At 40.4% G+C, this 17,209-nt stretch overlaps 4 protein-coding genes across 4 annotated transcripts in view; 1 reads left to right on the plus strand and 3 right to left on the minus strand.

Moving 5' to 3' along the window:
* Positions 1-1,459: 1,459 nt before the first annotated feature.
* Positions 1,460-4,277, minus strand: LOC144657136 (25-hydroxyvitamin D-1 alpha hydroxylase, mitochondrial-like). Its single transcript, XM_078517444.1, has one exon. It carries the CDS (start codon positions 4,178-4,180, stop codon positions 2,573-2,575), a length of 1,608 nt encoding a protein of 535 aa, XP_078373570.1. The 5' UTR covers positions 4,181-4,277; the 3' UTR covers positions 1,460-2,572.
* A 1,452-nt stretch (positions 4,278-5,729) lies between these two features.
* LOC144657164 (ubiA prenyltransferase domain-containing protein 1-like) lies at positions 5,730-9,506 on the minus strand. Its single transcript, XM_078517474.1, has 2 exons — positions 8,760-9,506; positions 5,730-7,879 (listed from the first exon to the last, which is right to left on the minus strand). The coding sequence occupies exons 1-2, from the start codon at positions 9,329-9,331 to the stop codon at positions 7,579-7,581; spliced, it is 873 nt and encodes a 290-aa protein (XP_078373600.1). The 5' UTR covers positions 9,332-9,506; the 3' UTR covers positions 5,730-7,578.
* A 636-nt stretch (positions 9,507-10,142) lies between these two features.
* On the minus strand, positions 10,143-12,652 carry LOC144657163 (ubiA prenyltransferase domain-containing protein 1-like). Its single transcript, XM_078517473.1, has 2 exons — positions 12,022-12,652; positions 10,143-11,547 (listed from the first exon to the last, which is right to left on the minus strand). The coding sequence occupies exons 1-2, from the start codon at positions 12,612-12,614 to the stop codon at positions 11,247-11,249; spliced, it is 894 nt and encodes a 297-aa protein (XP_078373599.1). The 5' UTR covers positions 12,615-12,652; the 3' UTR covers positions 10,143-11,246.
* A 317-nt stretch (positions 12,653-12,969) lies between these two features.
* LOC144657160 (nmrA-like family domain-containing protein 1) overlaps positions 12,970-17,209 on the plus strand; it is a 9,794-nt gene continuing 5,554 nt past the window's right edge. Inside the window, exon 1 of the mRNA XM_078517468.1 lies at positions 12,970-13,727. Within this exon, the coding sequence (XP_078373594.1) occupies positions 13,346-13,727 (382 nt within the window). The 5' untranslated portion in view covers positions 12,970-13,345. The remainder of the gene's footprint in view (positions 13,728-17,209) is intronic.

Here is a 17,209-nt window from a genome sequence, read left to right on the forward strand (position 1 = left end):
TTTTCCGAGACAGCTACTAATGCATATTCCCCTGTAGTTAGAAGGGTCGTTTTTATTTCCCGATTTATAAATTGGTGTAATTAATCCTTCGCACCAAGTCATAATCCTCTTCGCGCCTAGGAGGCACATAAGGCTGAGACCAGAGATTTCCATTGCTCCCTTTCCATGGCTACCTTCTCAAGTTCTTTCCACGTCTTCCCTGCTGTTTTCATTTCTGCCTCGATCGTCCTCCTCCAAGTCTCCCGTGGACGTCCTTTCTTCCTTCTTCCACTATCCGGTGTCCATCTTAATGCAGTTCGTGTTATGCTATCTCGGCCTTTCCTGATAACATGCCCTAGCCACCTCCATCTTCTTTGCTTTATTACCATGGCGATGTCCCGTTGTCCTGTCCTTTGATAGAGTTCCTTGTTTGTGATCTTCTGGGGCCAGTATATCCTGCATATCTTTCTCAGGCATGAAGTGTGGAAACCTGAGAGTCTCTGGCTGTCTCTTTGGGTAACCCTCCAGCATTCTGCACCATACAGTAGCACTGACAAGACATTGCTGTTATAGATCTTTATCTTGGTTTTTTCACTGATGTTTGGTGACCTCCATACTTTATTCAGTTGGACAAATGATGATTTGGCCTTCTGAAGACGGCTGGTAATGTCCTTAACCGTGGCATTGCTTTTGCTCATAACACTTCCCAGGTAAGTAAATTCCTCTACTTCCTCCAAATCTTCATTCTCCAACTCCACTGGTAATGGTGTATCTGTTCGCAAGTGCTAGGAAAGAAACCGCTTTTCAGAATAAGATTAAATAATTTGCAAAGGGCAGTGATAAAATATTGCATTCCAGCTTTTAGCATTTCATTGCGAATCTTGTCAGGACCAGGGACTTTCTTTGATCGAAGTAATTTTGTCATAGATTCTATTTCAGCAGGTGTAATAATTGTATCTAAATAATTGTGGGTGGTACAATAGTAACATTAGGTGACGTAACACAAAGTACTGACAATACTGCCTCGTACCCAGGCGCCGCGAGAGCTTTTGGCGAAGCACGGAAAGGGTCAAGGGAAGGCGTGATCGCTTCTTTCGCCCTTCCCATGATCCCTTGCGATTTCCGTATAAAGCGGTAGCGCCTGGGTACGAGGCAGCTGACAATACAAGATTTCTATTGTAGTGTCTTATTACAAAGAAAATTATACAAAAAACTTTAGAGCTGTAAGTGAAATAATTTTTCCCATCCCCTAATGTATAATGGCTTTATTGAGTCGAAACCATTTTTATCGCAAAGAGTAGGCACAGAGCTCCCGGTGTTGTGGTCTGACCTATTGACATGTATCCATGGGTTGGGTGGTGGGACGAGATCTTGTCCCGTAATTCTAATATTGTGAAGCGCATCGAGCTTTGTAAATGCGCTACAGGTCTATACAAGAACCATTATACGAAATAATCAAATACGTAAGTCAACGCTTCAGTTATGTCATGAGCTGATGGACATGGACAGGATCTTTTATTCTGTTTCGCGCGATCGAACAGAAATCACGTTAAACTAATCTAGACTCACCGCGTAGAGCACAGAAGCAAAAAACTCCCGTGGAATTAGAAAGGAACACTTCAATGTATACACAAAAAAGACATAATGTTCAACGAGATCTTTTAGATTTAATAGACAGTATTAAATATACAGGGCCTAGTAAGACACCATTTGACCTAAGCTTGGCTCTAGATAGTTCATCGTCACCCTGCCAATCAGAAAATTCCGTCGTCGACTTATCAAAATCATGTAAACAAATTAAGTCGTGTTTAAGGCTGGTTTCCATATGATCGCAGACGATCGCATCGGATCGCAGACGATCGCAAAATCGCAGAAATTTACTGAACCGTGTGATCGTAACGATCGCAGAGCGACCTGTTTCCATATGATCGCAAAAAATGGTAGACGATCGCAGAAGTGTTGAATGATGGGAACGATTGTCGAAATTATGGGATAGTTTTCGATCGCAATCGATCGCAATTGTGTTTCCATATGATCGCAACGATCGCAGACGATCGCAGGGAATAGAACTTGGTTCTATTCTCTGCGATCGTCTGCGATCGTGTGCGATCGATCGCAGACGATCGCAAACGATCGCAGATGCGTGTTTCCAAATGATCGCAGATCGCAAAACCTACAATTCTGCGATCGTCTGCGATCCATTGCCATCGTCTGCGATCATATGGAAACCAGCCTTTACTTGTAGTTACTTACACGAAGCCGACTGTTTGGGTGGTCGTTTACGAGTGCTTATAAACAAAGCAAAAGACCAGTTGGTATTTCCAAAAAGTCGTTGTGGTTGCATGCGGAAGTGATGGCTTACAAAAACGTTTATTTAATTTTTATTTTTTCTAATATTTCATTAGCGATAATAGTACTTTTGAAACAGCAAGAGTAAACTAAACAAAGTACATATAACAGAAGCGTTTTACAAGATATAAAGAGGTATATACGTAAGTTACAATTACCGTACAGTGCATATATTTTATTATATTTATTGCATTCTTGTGTTATACTTGAAACAAAAATAAAAACGGAAGTAGTGCTTGATTGTTTAGATGCTCTTTTTTCTGTCTATAAACTTGACTCGCACTGGCCTGTCAGGGATGGTTGTTCCTCTCATGAGTGGTTCCACGACCTCATCAGGAGGATACTGAATTTCAAACTGCTGCACGATTCTGGCCAATAGAAGATGAAGCTCCAACTCGGCGACACGGCGGCCAATGCACATCCGGGTTCCAAATCCAAACGGAATGGAAGCAAAAGGGTCTGGTGCTTCCATTGAATGGTTTTTGTGTTTGTTGCGTAACCATCTCTCTGGTTTAAAATCCTCAGCATCTTCGAAGGTGTTTTCATTTCGGCTCATGTGATACAAGAGAATGTTGACTTGAGTGTCAGCGGGGATCTGGAAGCCGCCAATAACAATATCTTGGCTGAGAATTCGCGACAAATTCGATAGAACTGGATAGAGTCGCAGCGTTTCTCGCACCCAGGCTTTCAAGTACGGCATTTGTGCGAGCGTGGACGGTGTTGCAGGCATTTCATTTCCCAGGACTGATAATACTTCATTCCTAAGGATTTCTTGTTTGTCTGGATTTTTTGCCATCATGTACAATACCCACTGCATTGTGTTGGAAGTTGTGTCGACTCCAGCAAACAGAACATCAATCACGCTCGCAAGGAGGTCTTCTTTGTTAAGTTTCCCACTTGACAAAAGAAACTCAAAGAAACCCGCTGTTTCGGATTCGCTTGATTTGGTCTTCTCCGATTCTTCAAGCTCCTTTACCCTTCTCGCAATAAACAGTTCAGCGTACTCGTACATTTTGTCAAAATTGTCAACAAATCCTTTAAACTCTTGAGTTTCGTAAATCTTGTAGAACCAGACCGGCACGAAACTTACACTCATAACATTAAGAAGAAAGTTCTGGACGGCGTCTATAAATGCTTGTGCCTCTTTGTCTACTTCTGGCTCCAGGCAACCAAATCTCTTGTCAAACAGCATCTCTGCAACAGACTCGAACGACCATTTGAAGAGCTCGTTGTCGAGTTCCAGAACTTCGTTTTCTTTCTCTGAACCGCTGGGTTCTCGAACGGTTCGTACTCGTTGAATAAAATCCGTTATAATTTTGTTGAAAGCGACAGCGTAGTCAGTAACTTGTTTGGGTCGAAGCATACGTTTGCTCAGCACGCTTCGATGCTTGTACCATTCGGGGCCATTTGCGAAGAAAACTCCAGGAATTTTTCGTCGTTTTTCGCGATAATAATCGAGAACAGGGGAGCGAAATCGTTCAGGATATTTCGGCTCGGACCTCAGTACCTTCGCGACATCCGAGGGATCGGCTAATGCAACCATTTTGACACCGGCGAACTCTATTTTGTAAATGTTGCCATATCTGTTGACATCATCGCGTTGGATGTCGAGGAATCGCTTACCAAGTGGTTTGTCAGTTGACCTAGCGAAGAATGCCCATGATGTTCCTATAACAGGAAGGCTAAGTGGTCCTGGAAGATCGTCCATCGACTTGAAGGATTCACTGTTTTCTGTTGAACTTGACGCCAGCCGGAGAGCACTATGCGCCAAAGAGACTCTTCGATTCAGCACGTTCCGTTGCAAACTCCACAAGAACCAGCCTGCAGATTTCGATTTTGTTACAAAAGCCATGAGTCGTAGTTACTTTTAGATATATTTTCTGAAATATATGCGTGTATTTAGGCCGTGTTTATACCATGGTAGGTATTACACAACCGTTCCCGACCGATTCGATTTCTTTGTTACATTTAAAAGATCCAGCGGTTGCTGCCTTCGAAAGCAGCCGTTCATCTTGGTACGTCACGCAACACTGGTTGATCGCGTGACGTATTTTGTGTCAACAGGTTTGTTATCTTTAGTCTTGGTTGTTTAAATTGTAACGATTTTTATTTAGTTGTTCATTCCATGATGAATTCAGGCCGTGCCTGACGAAATATTGGAAGAAAATATACAAGTTTAATCCCTCTACCGTACGGTCAGCCTTTCTGTTTTTGAATTTGGTTACGTGACTAATTCTTAGGGGAATATTTAAGTTTTAGCATTTAACGGTTGCAGTTTACGCTTCTGTCAATCTAGTCTAGTCCAGTCCCTGAACTTTCTCTTCCGCGCGTCCTTTTGGTTGAACTCAGGCGCGAGAAGAGAGAGTTCAGGGACTGGACTACTGTCAATCATAATTACGACGCTGATCGACTGAAATGACGCCGTCCAGCCACTCGAGCGTAAAGCGAAAAGTAAAGTGCGAGTGACCTGCGATCAGGCGTTCTTTTTTTCGCGGGGAAAAATGAAACGCCTGATCGCAGGTTAAAGAACGACTGGGAAAAATGAGCACGCCGCGCGCCCATTTTTCCACAGGTGCTTTATTTCGCTTCACGTTCGACGTACTAGCAAAATAAAAAACTGCTCATAGACTACGTACTTAGCCTGAAATGTCTCGCGCGATCTCTGGGTAACCACCATTGCCCACCACATTGGCTTCATACAATGAGTAATAAACGATACGACAGCGAAGATACAAGTACCGTATTTACTCGAATAAGCGCCGCAGCGTTTATTAAATTTTAATTTCGCACCTCAGATGCGGCGCTTATTCGAGGGCGGCGCTTATTTAAAATTTGGACGCAACAAAGAATCCGTAATCTTTAACAGTTAGAAATAGCGTATTTTAATAGTCAGTATTCGTGTCTTGCTAAAGAGAGAAGTGGCGCTAGCTGTCTTGGCAAAGTTCACAACATTTACAGAACTACGTATTTTAAGAATGTTGGATAGAAAATTAATAGGCGAGCGGTAAAACTATTACTTTGAACTGCAAAACATCGCTTTTGATGGAAAGAAATGTCCCGTTTTAGTGTTACTTTGCTGTGCTATTTTAAGTTAAACGAAATTCCTCGAATAAGCGCCGCATCTGGATTGCGGCGCTTATTCGGGGCGCCGCTTATTCACTTTTTTGTCACAACTGCGGCGTCTATTCGAGGGCGGGGCTTACTCGGGGGCGGCGCTTATTCGAGTAAATACGGTATTCACGTGTTACTCCATCTGATACCAGGAGAAGACATTCGTTAGTCTTGAAAAGAGAAAAGGTTCATAAGAATGGTAACTCATAGCCGGTACCCAGGGCAATCTCAGTCCGAATCTTATCGCTCCTCGTCGTACGTAATAAAGTGACTGCACGACAGTTTTCTCGTTATTTGACTAGTGATATTTTATTTCGCTCAGGCGAAGCAAGTAGAAATGACGAATTTTCAGAGATCATAGTCTCGATTTCCAGCCGCTTCTCGGACTGGACTCGAGAACGCGGCGGAGATCGTGCCTACAGAGATCAGAGCAGATCGACTTCCATCTCTGGCCAAGTATGCTTCACTTCCAGCTGGCGTGATCCGCAGTTTGATACAGGAGAGACAAAAATGACTGTTTGGGATTTCGATACAGGTGTACCTCTTTAATACGGACAGCGCTAGCAGAGAGACAGAGTGTCCGTATTATGGTGTCTATATTACATAGGTAGAGTAAAATAATATTTAATATTTTCGTAACAATCAGGAATTGAAAGTAAATGTTAAAACTGAGACTATCACGGAAAGGACACAAATAGAAAAAAATGCATGTCAGTGTAAGACAGCCATAACATTGGACACTCAGGGGATACTTTTAACACGTTTGTGTCCTTGTCGCAGCAGTTTCCTCCTGAGGTGGATACCAAGCTACTGCCTCAATATTGACACCTCACGTGACTGCATTTCTAGCTTGTGTAAACACGACCCTTCCTCTAAAGAAATTTGATTTTTCTTGAGGAGGGATGGCGGAATTTACAAGCTGTATACCTTTATCTTAAACTATTCTGGAACTATTTGAAACATAAAAGGGACCTGTAAACTAAACATAAGTAACATTTAAAAGACAACTTCGTTTTTGGTCGTTTTAATCATCCTTTAAAGCAAAAACTGACAAGATTATCACGGAAGACGCACGAGTTAATACTTTGAAAAAGAAATAGAAAAAAACCTTCATAATATTTTCGTGCAGTGAGTGTATTCGTTTGCTCGTGTCTGCTTGTAAAACTTACATTGAATAACACCGCTTGTCATATTTTTTTGTCAGTCTAAAGGTTTGTCATAACAGTTTATTATAGACTAACTTACTAACTACTAAAAGCATTCGCTCCCTAAGCAGTATATCCCAAGCTAAAGCAGGTAAAATTGACATTTGAATCTTTCGCGGATATCTCAAGGCAACACGAAAATAAACTTACTTATGAACACTTAAACACTAAAAATGTTTTACGTTTTAGGAAAAAAACCCATAATCACTTTAAAAAATGTTACCTCAGTGAATTCACAGCTAAGTCAAGTGACGCTTTTCAAAGCAGAAAATCTTGCATGAATTTTCAAATGTCTATAAACGCTGTACACAAAAAACAATAAAATGAATACAGCTCACACAAGAAAAACAAAAAATAGCTTCTCACTGGCGGCCAAACCTTAAGTTGATATTTCTCTGAAGAGCGAGAATCCATGGAAAAAGGGAGCTGTTTCCTTCCTAGGAGGGTGGGGAGGTCCGGGGACATACTCGCCCAGAAAAATGTTTAAACCTTGGATAGAAAAAACTTTGGTGGCAATTTTGTGCCTCAAAATGAACTATATATAAAATACTTTGGTGAGAATGTCCTACCATTTTACTTCAGCTGTATTTGGTATCCGATCATGTTCATAGGATACCTTACAAAACCCGTGACACATGACCAAACATAATTATATAAAACCAATTTTACTGACTTTTTTTGTTACCTTTTGGCAACTACTATTGAACCATTACAGGGCCGTAGTCGTAACAGGCGAATCGAGGCACTTGTTTCAGTAAAAAATTTATATTTTTTATGTTTTTGTAAGAGGCTATGCTTTAAACTAACACTTTAAATATGAAAGAAGTGGTTTTTCTTTCTTTCTAATAATGACTCGGTAAGAATTTTCGTCTGGCTACGGCGCTGCATATTTTTACTTCATGAAAACAAACTACATGTGTCACGCTCGTTTCTCTTACGATAAGAACACACTTAGCACATAGAAAATTCCAAATACAGAGTCTAGCATGGCTATTTTGTGAGGTAAGGTGAAGTGCTCTCCTTCAAAACACGCTACGCTTAAATTCAGGGCCAACGGCAGAGTAAACAGAGGTATACAGAAATACATTGACACCGAGGCGGCTAGCAAACCAACTACTACATACGGGAACAACAGTAACAAGGTGTGAAGATAACATGCGCTCTGTGGTCCCACAAGAACGGCAAGGGTCTGGTAACCAGCTTTCCTGTCTGACGTCAGGTCACGTGTGTTTTGACTAGAAGAGAAAGCAGCACATCATTATAAGATGAAGTTTATTGTGATACACAAAAATATCATTCAATAATTGTTTATTGCTATGTTATGCCTTGACCCACGCGCGCGCTAATTTCCAGAATTCTGATACATTATTTTTCTCAGACAATGAAAACAGAGATGCTAAGTGAAATAAGTAATAATGCGTGACAGCTGTACGCAAATCCAACACACGATATGTGGGATGGAGAGCGCAAGCAGAGCTGCGTGATATAAATGTTTTATTACTTGAATTATTCTCGTCAGTAATACTCTGTGATTCATGTTCTTGAAAAATTTTTATTGTCGAAAATCGTGGATAAATTCGGGAAATACGAGTCAGAACGCCAGAACGAACCCTGGACTTGAAAACATCTTCGGCCAGCCTCGCGCATTCGGTTCTATGTCGGATTATGTCGTGCTGTCAGTCGAGTCACGTTCATTTGCCACGTTATTTAAAATCCGCGAACTGTTTGACAGTCAGCTGTATTGCATATGACCGCATATCACCAGCTCAATCGTACGAGCTGCACAAACCCATGCTACCAATCTAACCCATGTTATCCATATATATCTATCAAATATATCTACCAAAATCAACAAAACAATTCAGATTATGGATGAATATTTCTATAAAAAAGAACACGTTTTCTTGACCCTTTTACTACCACTGATCCGCCCAATTCTGCACGACTGCTCGACAGCTTTTCATGTGAATGGTGACATACTCACGTTTGACTCAGTGTCCTCATGGAGTGAAAAGGTTATAGTGAGACAATTGACAAAGGTAAACATGCGTAACCCATGACTGATATACATAAAATATAATTATTGTAAACTGATGCTGAAATATAGTTTCATACCTGTGAAATATAGCTGCCGTGAAGAGCACAAACGGCAAAGAGTAAACGGCTATCCAAGCATAGGAGAGCTGGTGCTCACTGGTCCCAACCTGCTCAATGTATGTGAACAGAATGGACAGCGGGCCGAATATTCCACATGCTAACACGTCACCAAGAACTATGTTCTTCAATCCTCCACCATGGAGCAACGAGGCGAGGAAACCAGTGGCGTACAACCCAAATTCCTGTCTGAATTCAGCTTCAGAAACCACAGCCAGACAGCCAAACGCAACCATCGCTAAAACATAGCTCCATATTGCCCACTGTGCGCTCAGTTCAAGCGTGACTCTCCGTGTAGCGGACGAAACAAAGAATCTTCGATTTTGTGCATCGTAGAAGAAGTTCACAAAATTCCCCGCTGCGTGTGTGAACAGGATCACGAGAGCTGTAAGAAAGTAGTTCACAAGACGAAACTTGTCGTCATATTTCCACGCCAGGGCTGTGCCGAGTAGAAATGACAAAATCGACGCCGGGAATGTCCATGGGTTAAGTGATTTTAAGAAAATAGTAAATTTGCTCGAATTTAAAGGCATGACAGAATGTTTTCTTATACCGATAAGACCTCACTTTCGTATAACTTAGCATCAACAGCAAAAGAAATCGAATGAAGCGTTTTTGAGATCGTTTTAACCTCTTTCGTGACGGACAATGTTATTGAATTGAATATCGCGTCTGCTTTTGGCGGTGAAGTTATTCAGCAATTAAGAATGTGACGCACGAAGGGCGTCAGGAGATAATTAATATATGTAGGTGAACAATCCAATGAATAAAACTGTCAAATACCTATGCTAATATCATTGTTGCGTAAACAAACAGCTATTTTAACCAGTTTTAGGGTTAAAGGTGACGAAAAAACATATAAAAAAAAAACATGTCTCGGGAGCCCATCCTGGTTGTCAAAGTCACAAATGCCGAGACGCCTTTTTAGGTTTTTACGGAAAGATTGGAGTTTGTCACGTAACGGTTCATTTCTTTGGATATAGCTGAAAAATGTCAGGCACCGTCTTTATACTTTCAATCCTCACGAAGCTTCCTTGTTTCTGATGCAGTTTCTGATTATAGTTGATAGTATTCAAAGAGTTGAAAAAAAAAAGAAAACCTATAAAGTTTTAAAAAATACAACAACCGCCGGAATAGCTTGTATTAAGCAACCCGTCGCAAGACTTCTGTACCACTTCTACTGTTGGTTTGCAATTTGTTTCAGTATTTGCTGGCTTCAATTTAAAAGGTCTTCTGACATACTTTGTTTAAGAATGTTTTTTTTTTTTAATTTTATACACGAAAAGATTTTGTAAATGTTTATTAAATTGTTCAGTTTCATTTTCCTTCAAACGACATAACAATAACGGGTATGATTGAGATGCGGTACCTGTTCAATGTTTAATATTAAGGATTTGTGTTAGTAGTACGGAAAAGCTCAAATCAGGGTTTTGCAATAGCAGATATATCTTTGAACCTACTTTATGTTTGAAAGCTGAAGTTAAAGAAACATTGTTCTTATTTCAATTTACTTCCTTATGGTACCTGCTGTCATATATATCGGTATAGTCTTGTTTTGCATGTATAATCACTCAGTGTAAAACTACTGTACACATTTCCTACAATCCAGTTACTACACTGAGAATACTGAGTTACAAGGCCGATGTTGATGATCTGCTTGCTTGCAGAAAAGCCATCTCCTAGATTATTTTATTGCACCATACCATATTACCCCAAAACAATAATAATCACTATTTGAGCTGTTTATTGTTTACCTTTACAATGCATTGGTATTTCACAGTTTGTTCGTGCTTAATTATTCATGTTGTGTTGTTATCTCGAAACTAACTCCGTTTTAAAATAATATAGGCAAAGTTAATAATATTTATTTAGCATTTAAGAGTATTTTACTCACATGTAAGTGTTATCAGGTGTCTAATGTGTAGTGACCTAAGCGGCTACTGAAGAGATTTGTGGAGTTTCTATATGATAGCATACCTTATGCCATGAATTCATTAACAAGTTGCCAACGCTTTGTGTACTATCGTATGCGGTGTTAATGTCTTTTAAATTATAAATTATGTATCGTGGAGCTTTGGGTGTCAACACTGAAGTCCGGGGTCGATATAGGCTGGATAGATACTCTTTTGCACTGATTTGCAATTCCGTTCTTACAGATGGTGAAAAATTACTGAAAAAAAGACTACTAGTTCCTTGACAAAAAAATTCATTTGCTCTATATACCGGGTATATATAAGTTCGAACTAGCCAAGCCAGTCTCTTAAAATGAATGAACTGCCCGTAACTAAACTTTTATTCAGGTCGTTTTTGTAACGGCGGATAAACTTGTTACAGATTTTGTTCCCTTAGAAGCGATAGAAGTATTAAAACTGTAGCAATAATGGTGCGCAGTGCCGGATAACTAAAACTCATCAAGGACGCACCATTGACCGTTCGGCCATATGTTCATCATGCGACAGTTAGCGCAGCCATGTAAAGCAAACCAAATAACAGATTGAGCTGAGCGGTTTTCTGGGTAATCATCACAAGATCTCCGCGGAAACACTCGGACGAGAGACGAACAGCCAATGGAAGCGTTACCAAGGGAACCAAAAGAATCCAGGAAGAGCTCAAGGCCAGGATGCTCAGCATGGCATACGGGACCATCAGTAGTAAGCAATACAGAACGCATGCGTACTGCTTGCCCAGCAGAATGGCCAACGTTATACCTCCTGCTGATCTGTCACTTTCAAGGTCACGTGTGTTGTTCCTGAGGAAAAACATAAACCCGGTTATTTCATCTAGCAAAAGATCATAACTTAGTTATGGGCTCTCGTCGACCTCATCACCACCCACACTGCCCGTTTTGTGAAGAGGCAGGAAAAAAGCTCAAGGTCAACTCCAGGCCTCACGCGGTCATATTAGTTTGTTTTCGCCGCCATGTTTAGAATATTTTTACAGTAGAACCTCGGTAACTCGAACTCGGATAACTCGAACAACCCCGCTAACTCGAACTAATGTTTAATTCCCTAGCACTCACTTTTCAGTCAATTTTTACTCGGTTAACTCGAAACCCCGCTAACTCGAACTGTTTTTCGTTTCCCTTCAGAGTTCGAGTTACCGGGGTTCAACTGTATTTATTATCTCGCATTGTTCGTATATTACACGAATGCTTATAGTCTGTAGATAAGAGAATATCAACGCATAATATCTAGAAAGTCTAGAAACTACGCTATTTACTCACCCGTGTAGAATGGCTTCTGTGTTAAGTGCCAGAGGTAACGCATAACCAATGATATTCATGGAAATTTCACCGGTCTGAATAAAGTACGCAAACACCGTGGTCAGAACACCGAACGTCAACAAAATCAAAACATCACCAAGTGCCATGTATTTTAAACCGATTCCTCCAGTGTAGAAAAATGAACTTAAAACACCGCTGAAAAACATGGCAAGCAAAGGAGCACTGCCAACATCCGCACGGAGATACACTGCGACAAATGACACGATGCCCAAGAAATATAACTCGGCGATACAAGCGGCGATTTCATTCGGAGAAAGTTCCTTTTTCACTAAGGTTTTATCGTCAGAATCTTCTGTATCGAAACCATTAGCGAAGTCGTAATACGTGTTGACTAAATTTCCAGCGCTGTGGATGAATAAAACTGTAACTGTAGTTAAAAGGGCTTGAATAGCGTCAATGTTTCGTGTTTCTTTCCACGCGAGAGAGAATCCAAGAAATGTGCTTGTAATCGACGCAGAAAACGACCAAGGACGCATTGCCTTAAAAATAGTCGCTAGTTTCTGCGACCATCGCTTAGTAGGGAAGAAATTCATGTTTGAACTGCTTAATACTGGAATGATTTAATTTTTTCACGAATTATATATTTGAATGAATACAAATTATAAAAGCAGGGTACGGTTGTATTGTTCTTTTACATACCAGGTGGCTGAATTTGATTCGTTGAGGGTCAATTGATTAAATTTATTTCGGAAGTCTCATCTGCGCGATTGTTTTCTGTTTTGAAAGTCGAAATAGGCCGAAAAAGGCCTTTTATATAAACAAACATAGGAGCCTTTAATTATAAATCATGTTTTGTTTACGACGGCTAGTTATTTTTGCCTCTATTGTGTTATTATTAGTTTTCCTAAAGGATCCATTCTTTAGGAAACCGATATTTTGTTTGCATTTGAATATATCGCGTGATCAAGGTCTGAGGTTTCAAGGATCGATCGCAACGAAAAATTTGTACATGTATGTTGAAGGACCCCACTGACGATCACACAACGGTGGACAAAAATACAAAAGGAGAATGGGCGATAGATATGTTGATAAAGTAGCATCGTCCAGTGAACATTCGCATATTTCTTCTTTCTTTTTTACATAAAAACAACAAAGAGCCGTGACAAAAGTTGACGTGACCAAGGTTGAAGTGAAACAAGAGGGTTTGGCCTGGATTTGCATACCACTGCCACATTAGCTTGCGTGCGATTAGCAAAGCTTATATTTCCACTCGGAAACCAGGCACCTACACGCTTCGTAAAGGTACGAATCACATTGCTTCAAAATGCCGAAGGTCATAACCGTATTCGGAGCTACCGGCGGACAAGGGGGTGGTGTAGTTTCTGGGCTTCTCAAAGCCATTGCCAGAGGAGAAGATTATGCCGTCCGCGCAGTGACGAGAAATCCAGATGGACCTAAGGCCCAAGATCTCAAAAGTAAGGGGTGTGAGGTGGTCAAGTGTGACTTGGACGACGTAGCATCCGTTGAAGAAGCAGTGAAAGGCTCGTATGGCGTGTTCTTAGTCACAAATTACTGGGAGCATTTCAGTAAAGAGAAGGAAATCGATCAAGGCAAACGAGTCATTGATGTATGCGAGAAGCTTGGAGTGAAGCATTTGATATACAGTGGGCTGGAAAATGTGAAGAAACAAATGGGAATTGAGTGTGGTAAGTAATTGAGTTTGCTATGCATTTTGTGACCCTGCTTCTCGTTCAAAATAATTGCTATTCCAAACTTAGCCAAGCGAAACGCGAGGCTCTGCACTCGGAGAAGGTGTTCGTGTTTGTGCACGTTTTGCGCATCTACTACCGAGCTGCAGATAATAACATCGATCTACTAGGTAACGCAAATTTGTAAATTACAATAGAAAGTCGGATCAGGCTATAATGCGCGCGACTCATGGGTATTCCAACGAAATGACGATCAAACCTCAGCCGGCGACAGGATTTACAAATTAATGTCAATTGATTATAAAAATAACTGCTTAGTCATGGTGAAGTGATGTAACCCTTGGTTCATCTCAATAATATCTGAAATGGAATTAAAGTGTAAAAATCCAGCGGGTCATACTACTAAGCATGTCTGTGTAAAAGAGCAAGAATACTCGCGGCTAAATCTCTAAAATGCGAAAATTTTGGATGCCAAGTTTACAATTTAAATTTGCATTTGAAGGGGATCCAGAGGTACCAGAATAAAAAGAACTTTTGCTGTTTGTTTCACGAGTTTAAGTTACAAAACAGTTGGAAAGATTTTCTGTCTGAATTTTTATTTTTATTTTTTACCATTTATTTTGCATGCGAACGAAATTGCATCATGTTCATCTCTCGCTGGAAAAAAGTATCTGAATTTAAAAGGTTCACGGTTGATCTAGTAATCGAACTATCCTTTCCGTCCATGTAGCGGCGGTCTGAGAATAACTAGCCAGCGAACAAAACAATTTTGTATTTCTGTACACCTTAGTTAATAACATCATAGCAAGTGTAAGAAAAATCCGCCGGATTCGCCGCAATTACAACTTTGAACTAGCAGCTGCCAAAAAGACAACCTATACAAAGACAAATTCATTAACTTTGCCCGCTGTGACAACCTGTGACAGTCTTATGAAAATACATCTTATTAAAAGTGGCAGAATATGAAAACAGCGGAAATAAAAGCGTTTTGTTTGTCACTGTGTTTAAACATTTCACAAATTCACCGTAACACACCGTTTTGGCCCTTGTTTGCGCTCGTGTTTCGGAAATTGTAGACATTTATTTCAACTAGCTACCCTTCCCGAGTAAGATTGAATCATACGGCGATATATATTTAATTTCTTGACACTTTTTATATCATCTTGGCTGACAATTATTCTTGCTCGTCGCGGAATTAGTAGCGTTCGGACAAACTTAAATAAAATGGCAAAAAAAAATGTCAGACTCCCGAATTTTGGCGATAACAACACGTGACTGGTACGCCCAGTCAATCTCAGACCCGGGGGGGGGGGGTACTCCCATAAATTTTGGATAGGGGTGTGCCGCCAAGGTTCTTAAGGATAAAGAAAACGAAAATTGATACCCTTTTTAAGGCCCAAAACCAATCAAAGGCTCTTCGAGCAACCTCATGGTAATTTGGTAATTCGATGAAGTGCCGACCTTCGCATTTGTTTCTAAATAAGTGTCCAATAAAGTAATTCAATCTCATTTTATTTGCGTTTGAATGTTTTATTTTTCCACATGAGTTGCGTCATTGATGGTTCGTGCTCTCAGGTTTCGTAGCGCTATTCAGTTTTCACCACAAAAACATTTACCGGTTAGTGTATTACCTTTGATCCTTTTTAGCGTTAAGTAAATTTGTTTTGTGAATATCTATACTTTTCTGTCAGCACGTATAGCGTTATTTTTGAGCAGCGGATAAAATTCGAGAGAAAGATACGCCCGAGCACTTCGTGTTTCTGCTCGACTCAAAAAGATGAAAAACAGATGACGTGACACGAGGTGACGTCACGCGAAACAGAAACGTGCTGTGGATTCAAGCTGTGGATGTGGTGTTAACTACAACACGTCACATGGCGAGCGTAATAGTTTTTTAACCGTAACTACGTGTAACTCACAGCTGCTATCAGTAATGTCACAATTTCACTTAATTTGCCTTTCAATGTTTTCTTGCGTGAATGGGTCATTGATAGTTTTTTTTTATTCAAATAAGCGTTCAATAATGTGCCTTTGAATGTTTTATTTTTCCATGGGAATTGTGTCATTGATGGTTCGTGCTCTCAGGCTTCGTAGCGCGAATTCTATTTCATCACAAAAGTGTAACCTTTGATCCATTTAGCATTAGGTAAATTTGTTTTGTGGATATGTTTACTTTTCTGTCAGCACGTATAGCGTTATTTTGAGCAGCGAATAAAACTTGAGAAAGATGCGCGTTTCTGCACGACTCAAAAAGATGAAAAACGGATGACGTGACACGAAGATAATGTAACGCGAAACAAAATCGTGCAGCATGAATGTTGTGTTTACAATAAAGACGCGGTAACTGCATGTAGCTTATAGCTGCTATCAGTTATGTCACAATCTCACTTCATTTGCGTTTGAATGTTTTCTTAGGTGAATGGGTCATTGATAGAGTATGCTCTACGGCTTCGTAGAGCGAATTCTATTCTCTTTTATCACCAGAGGATAAGTGTAATTGATCCTCTTTCGATTTGTTTTGTAAAAATTCAACCTTGTTCCCTGAAAGAGAGAGACCCTGGGAATGAGGTTATAGGATAATTTGTTTTTGATTGACATGTGCTGAATGGCGTTTTAAACAACCTTTCTGTCAGCACGTTAATGCATGAATTAATTGCGGTTTAATATCAGAATGGAGTGACGGAAACACGTCACTTCAAGTTCGCGAATCATCACTACACCTCATTACCATTCGGTAAAAAATGACACCCTATTCAAGGGGAATAGGGTGACGTGACGACCCAAATAACGGCTAACCGCGCACGGCAAGACACAAATCTTTATAAAATCGCTTTTCTAATACCTGAACAGAAAATTCAGTTTTAAGATATCTTCTTTCGTTTAGCTGGGCGTTTATTTTAGCTAATAGAATTTAGGTACCCTATCTAAGGATCACACCGGGAACACATTGCCAAAAGGAGCAAAAATGATACCCTATTTAAGGACCGAGAACCTCAAAAACCATACCCTATCGGGCGGCACATACCTATATAGGCCACATATGGGAGTACCCCCCCCCCGATCTCAGATTACACAAAAATTCTTCTAAATTCGCACCTATTAAGATGTAGACAAAAAAGCAAATAAAAATATACTTAGAAAACCAACTTAGGGGCTTAACTTCGCGTATAGCCAGATTTAAGGCGGATTATGAGAATTTGTTTTACTCCGGGAACATTTTACATTCCACATGGTCTGTGTTCACTTGTTCGTGTGCTTGACATTAAGCTGCACATCAAAGACAAGTACTTTCCGGTGTTTATCCGAGCTCGATTAACGTTTATGCCGTGAACACATTAAAAAAATTCCGCAATATTCGCTAAACTTGTGTAATCCTCACGTATGTAGAAAATCATGCCAGCTCTTTTACAATTACCTTGAACCCGGTGCCTGACTGTGATGCCCTGCGCGGAGGCGATTAATACGGCAGGAGCTGCAAT

This window comes from Oculina patagonica, chromosome 6 (assembly GCF_052425735.1).
Source record: "Oculina patagonica isolate OP01 chromosome 6, crgOcupat, whole genome shotgun sequence".
Lineage (NCBI taxonomy): Eukaryota > Metazoa > Cnidaria > Anthozoa > Scleractinia > Oculinidae > Oculina > Oculina patagonica.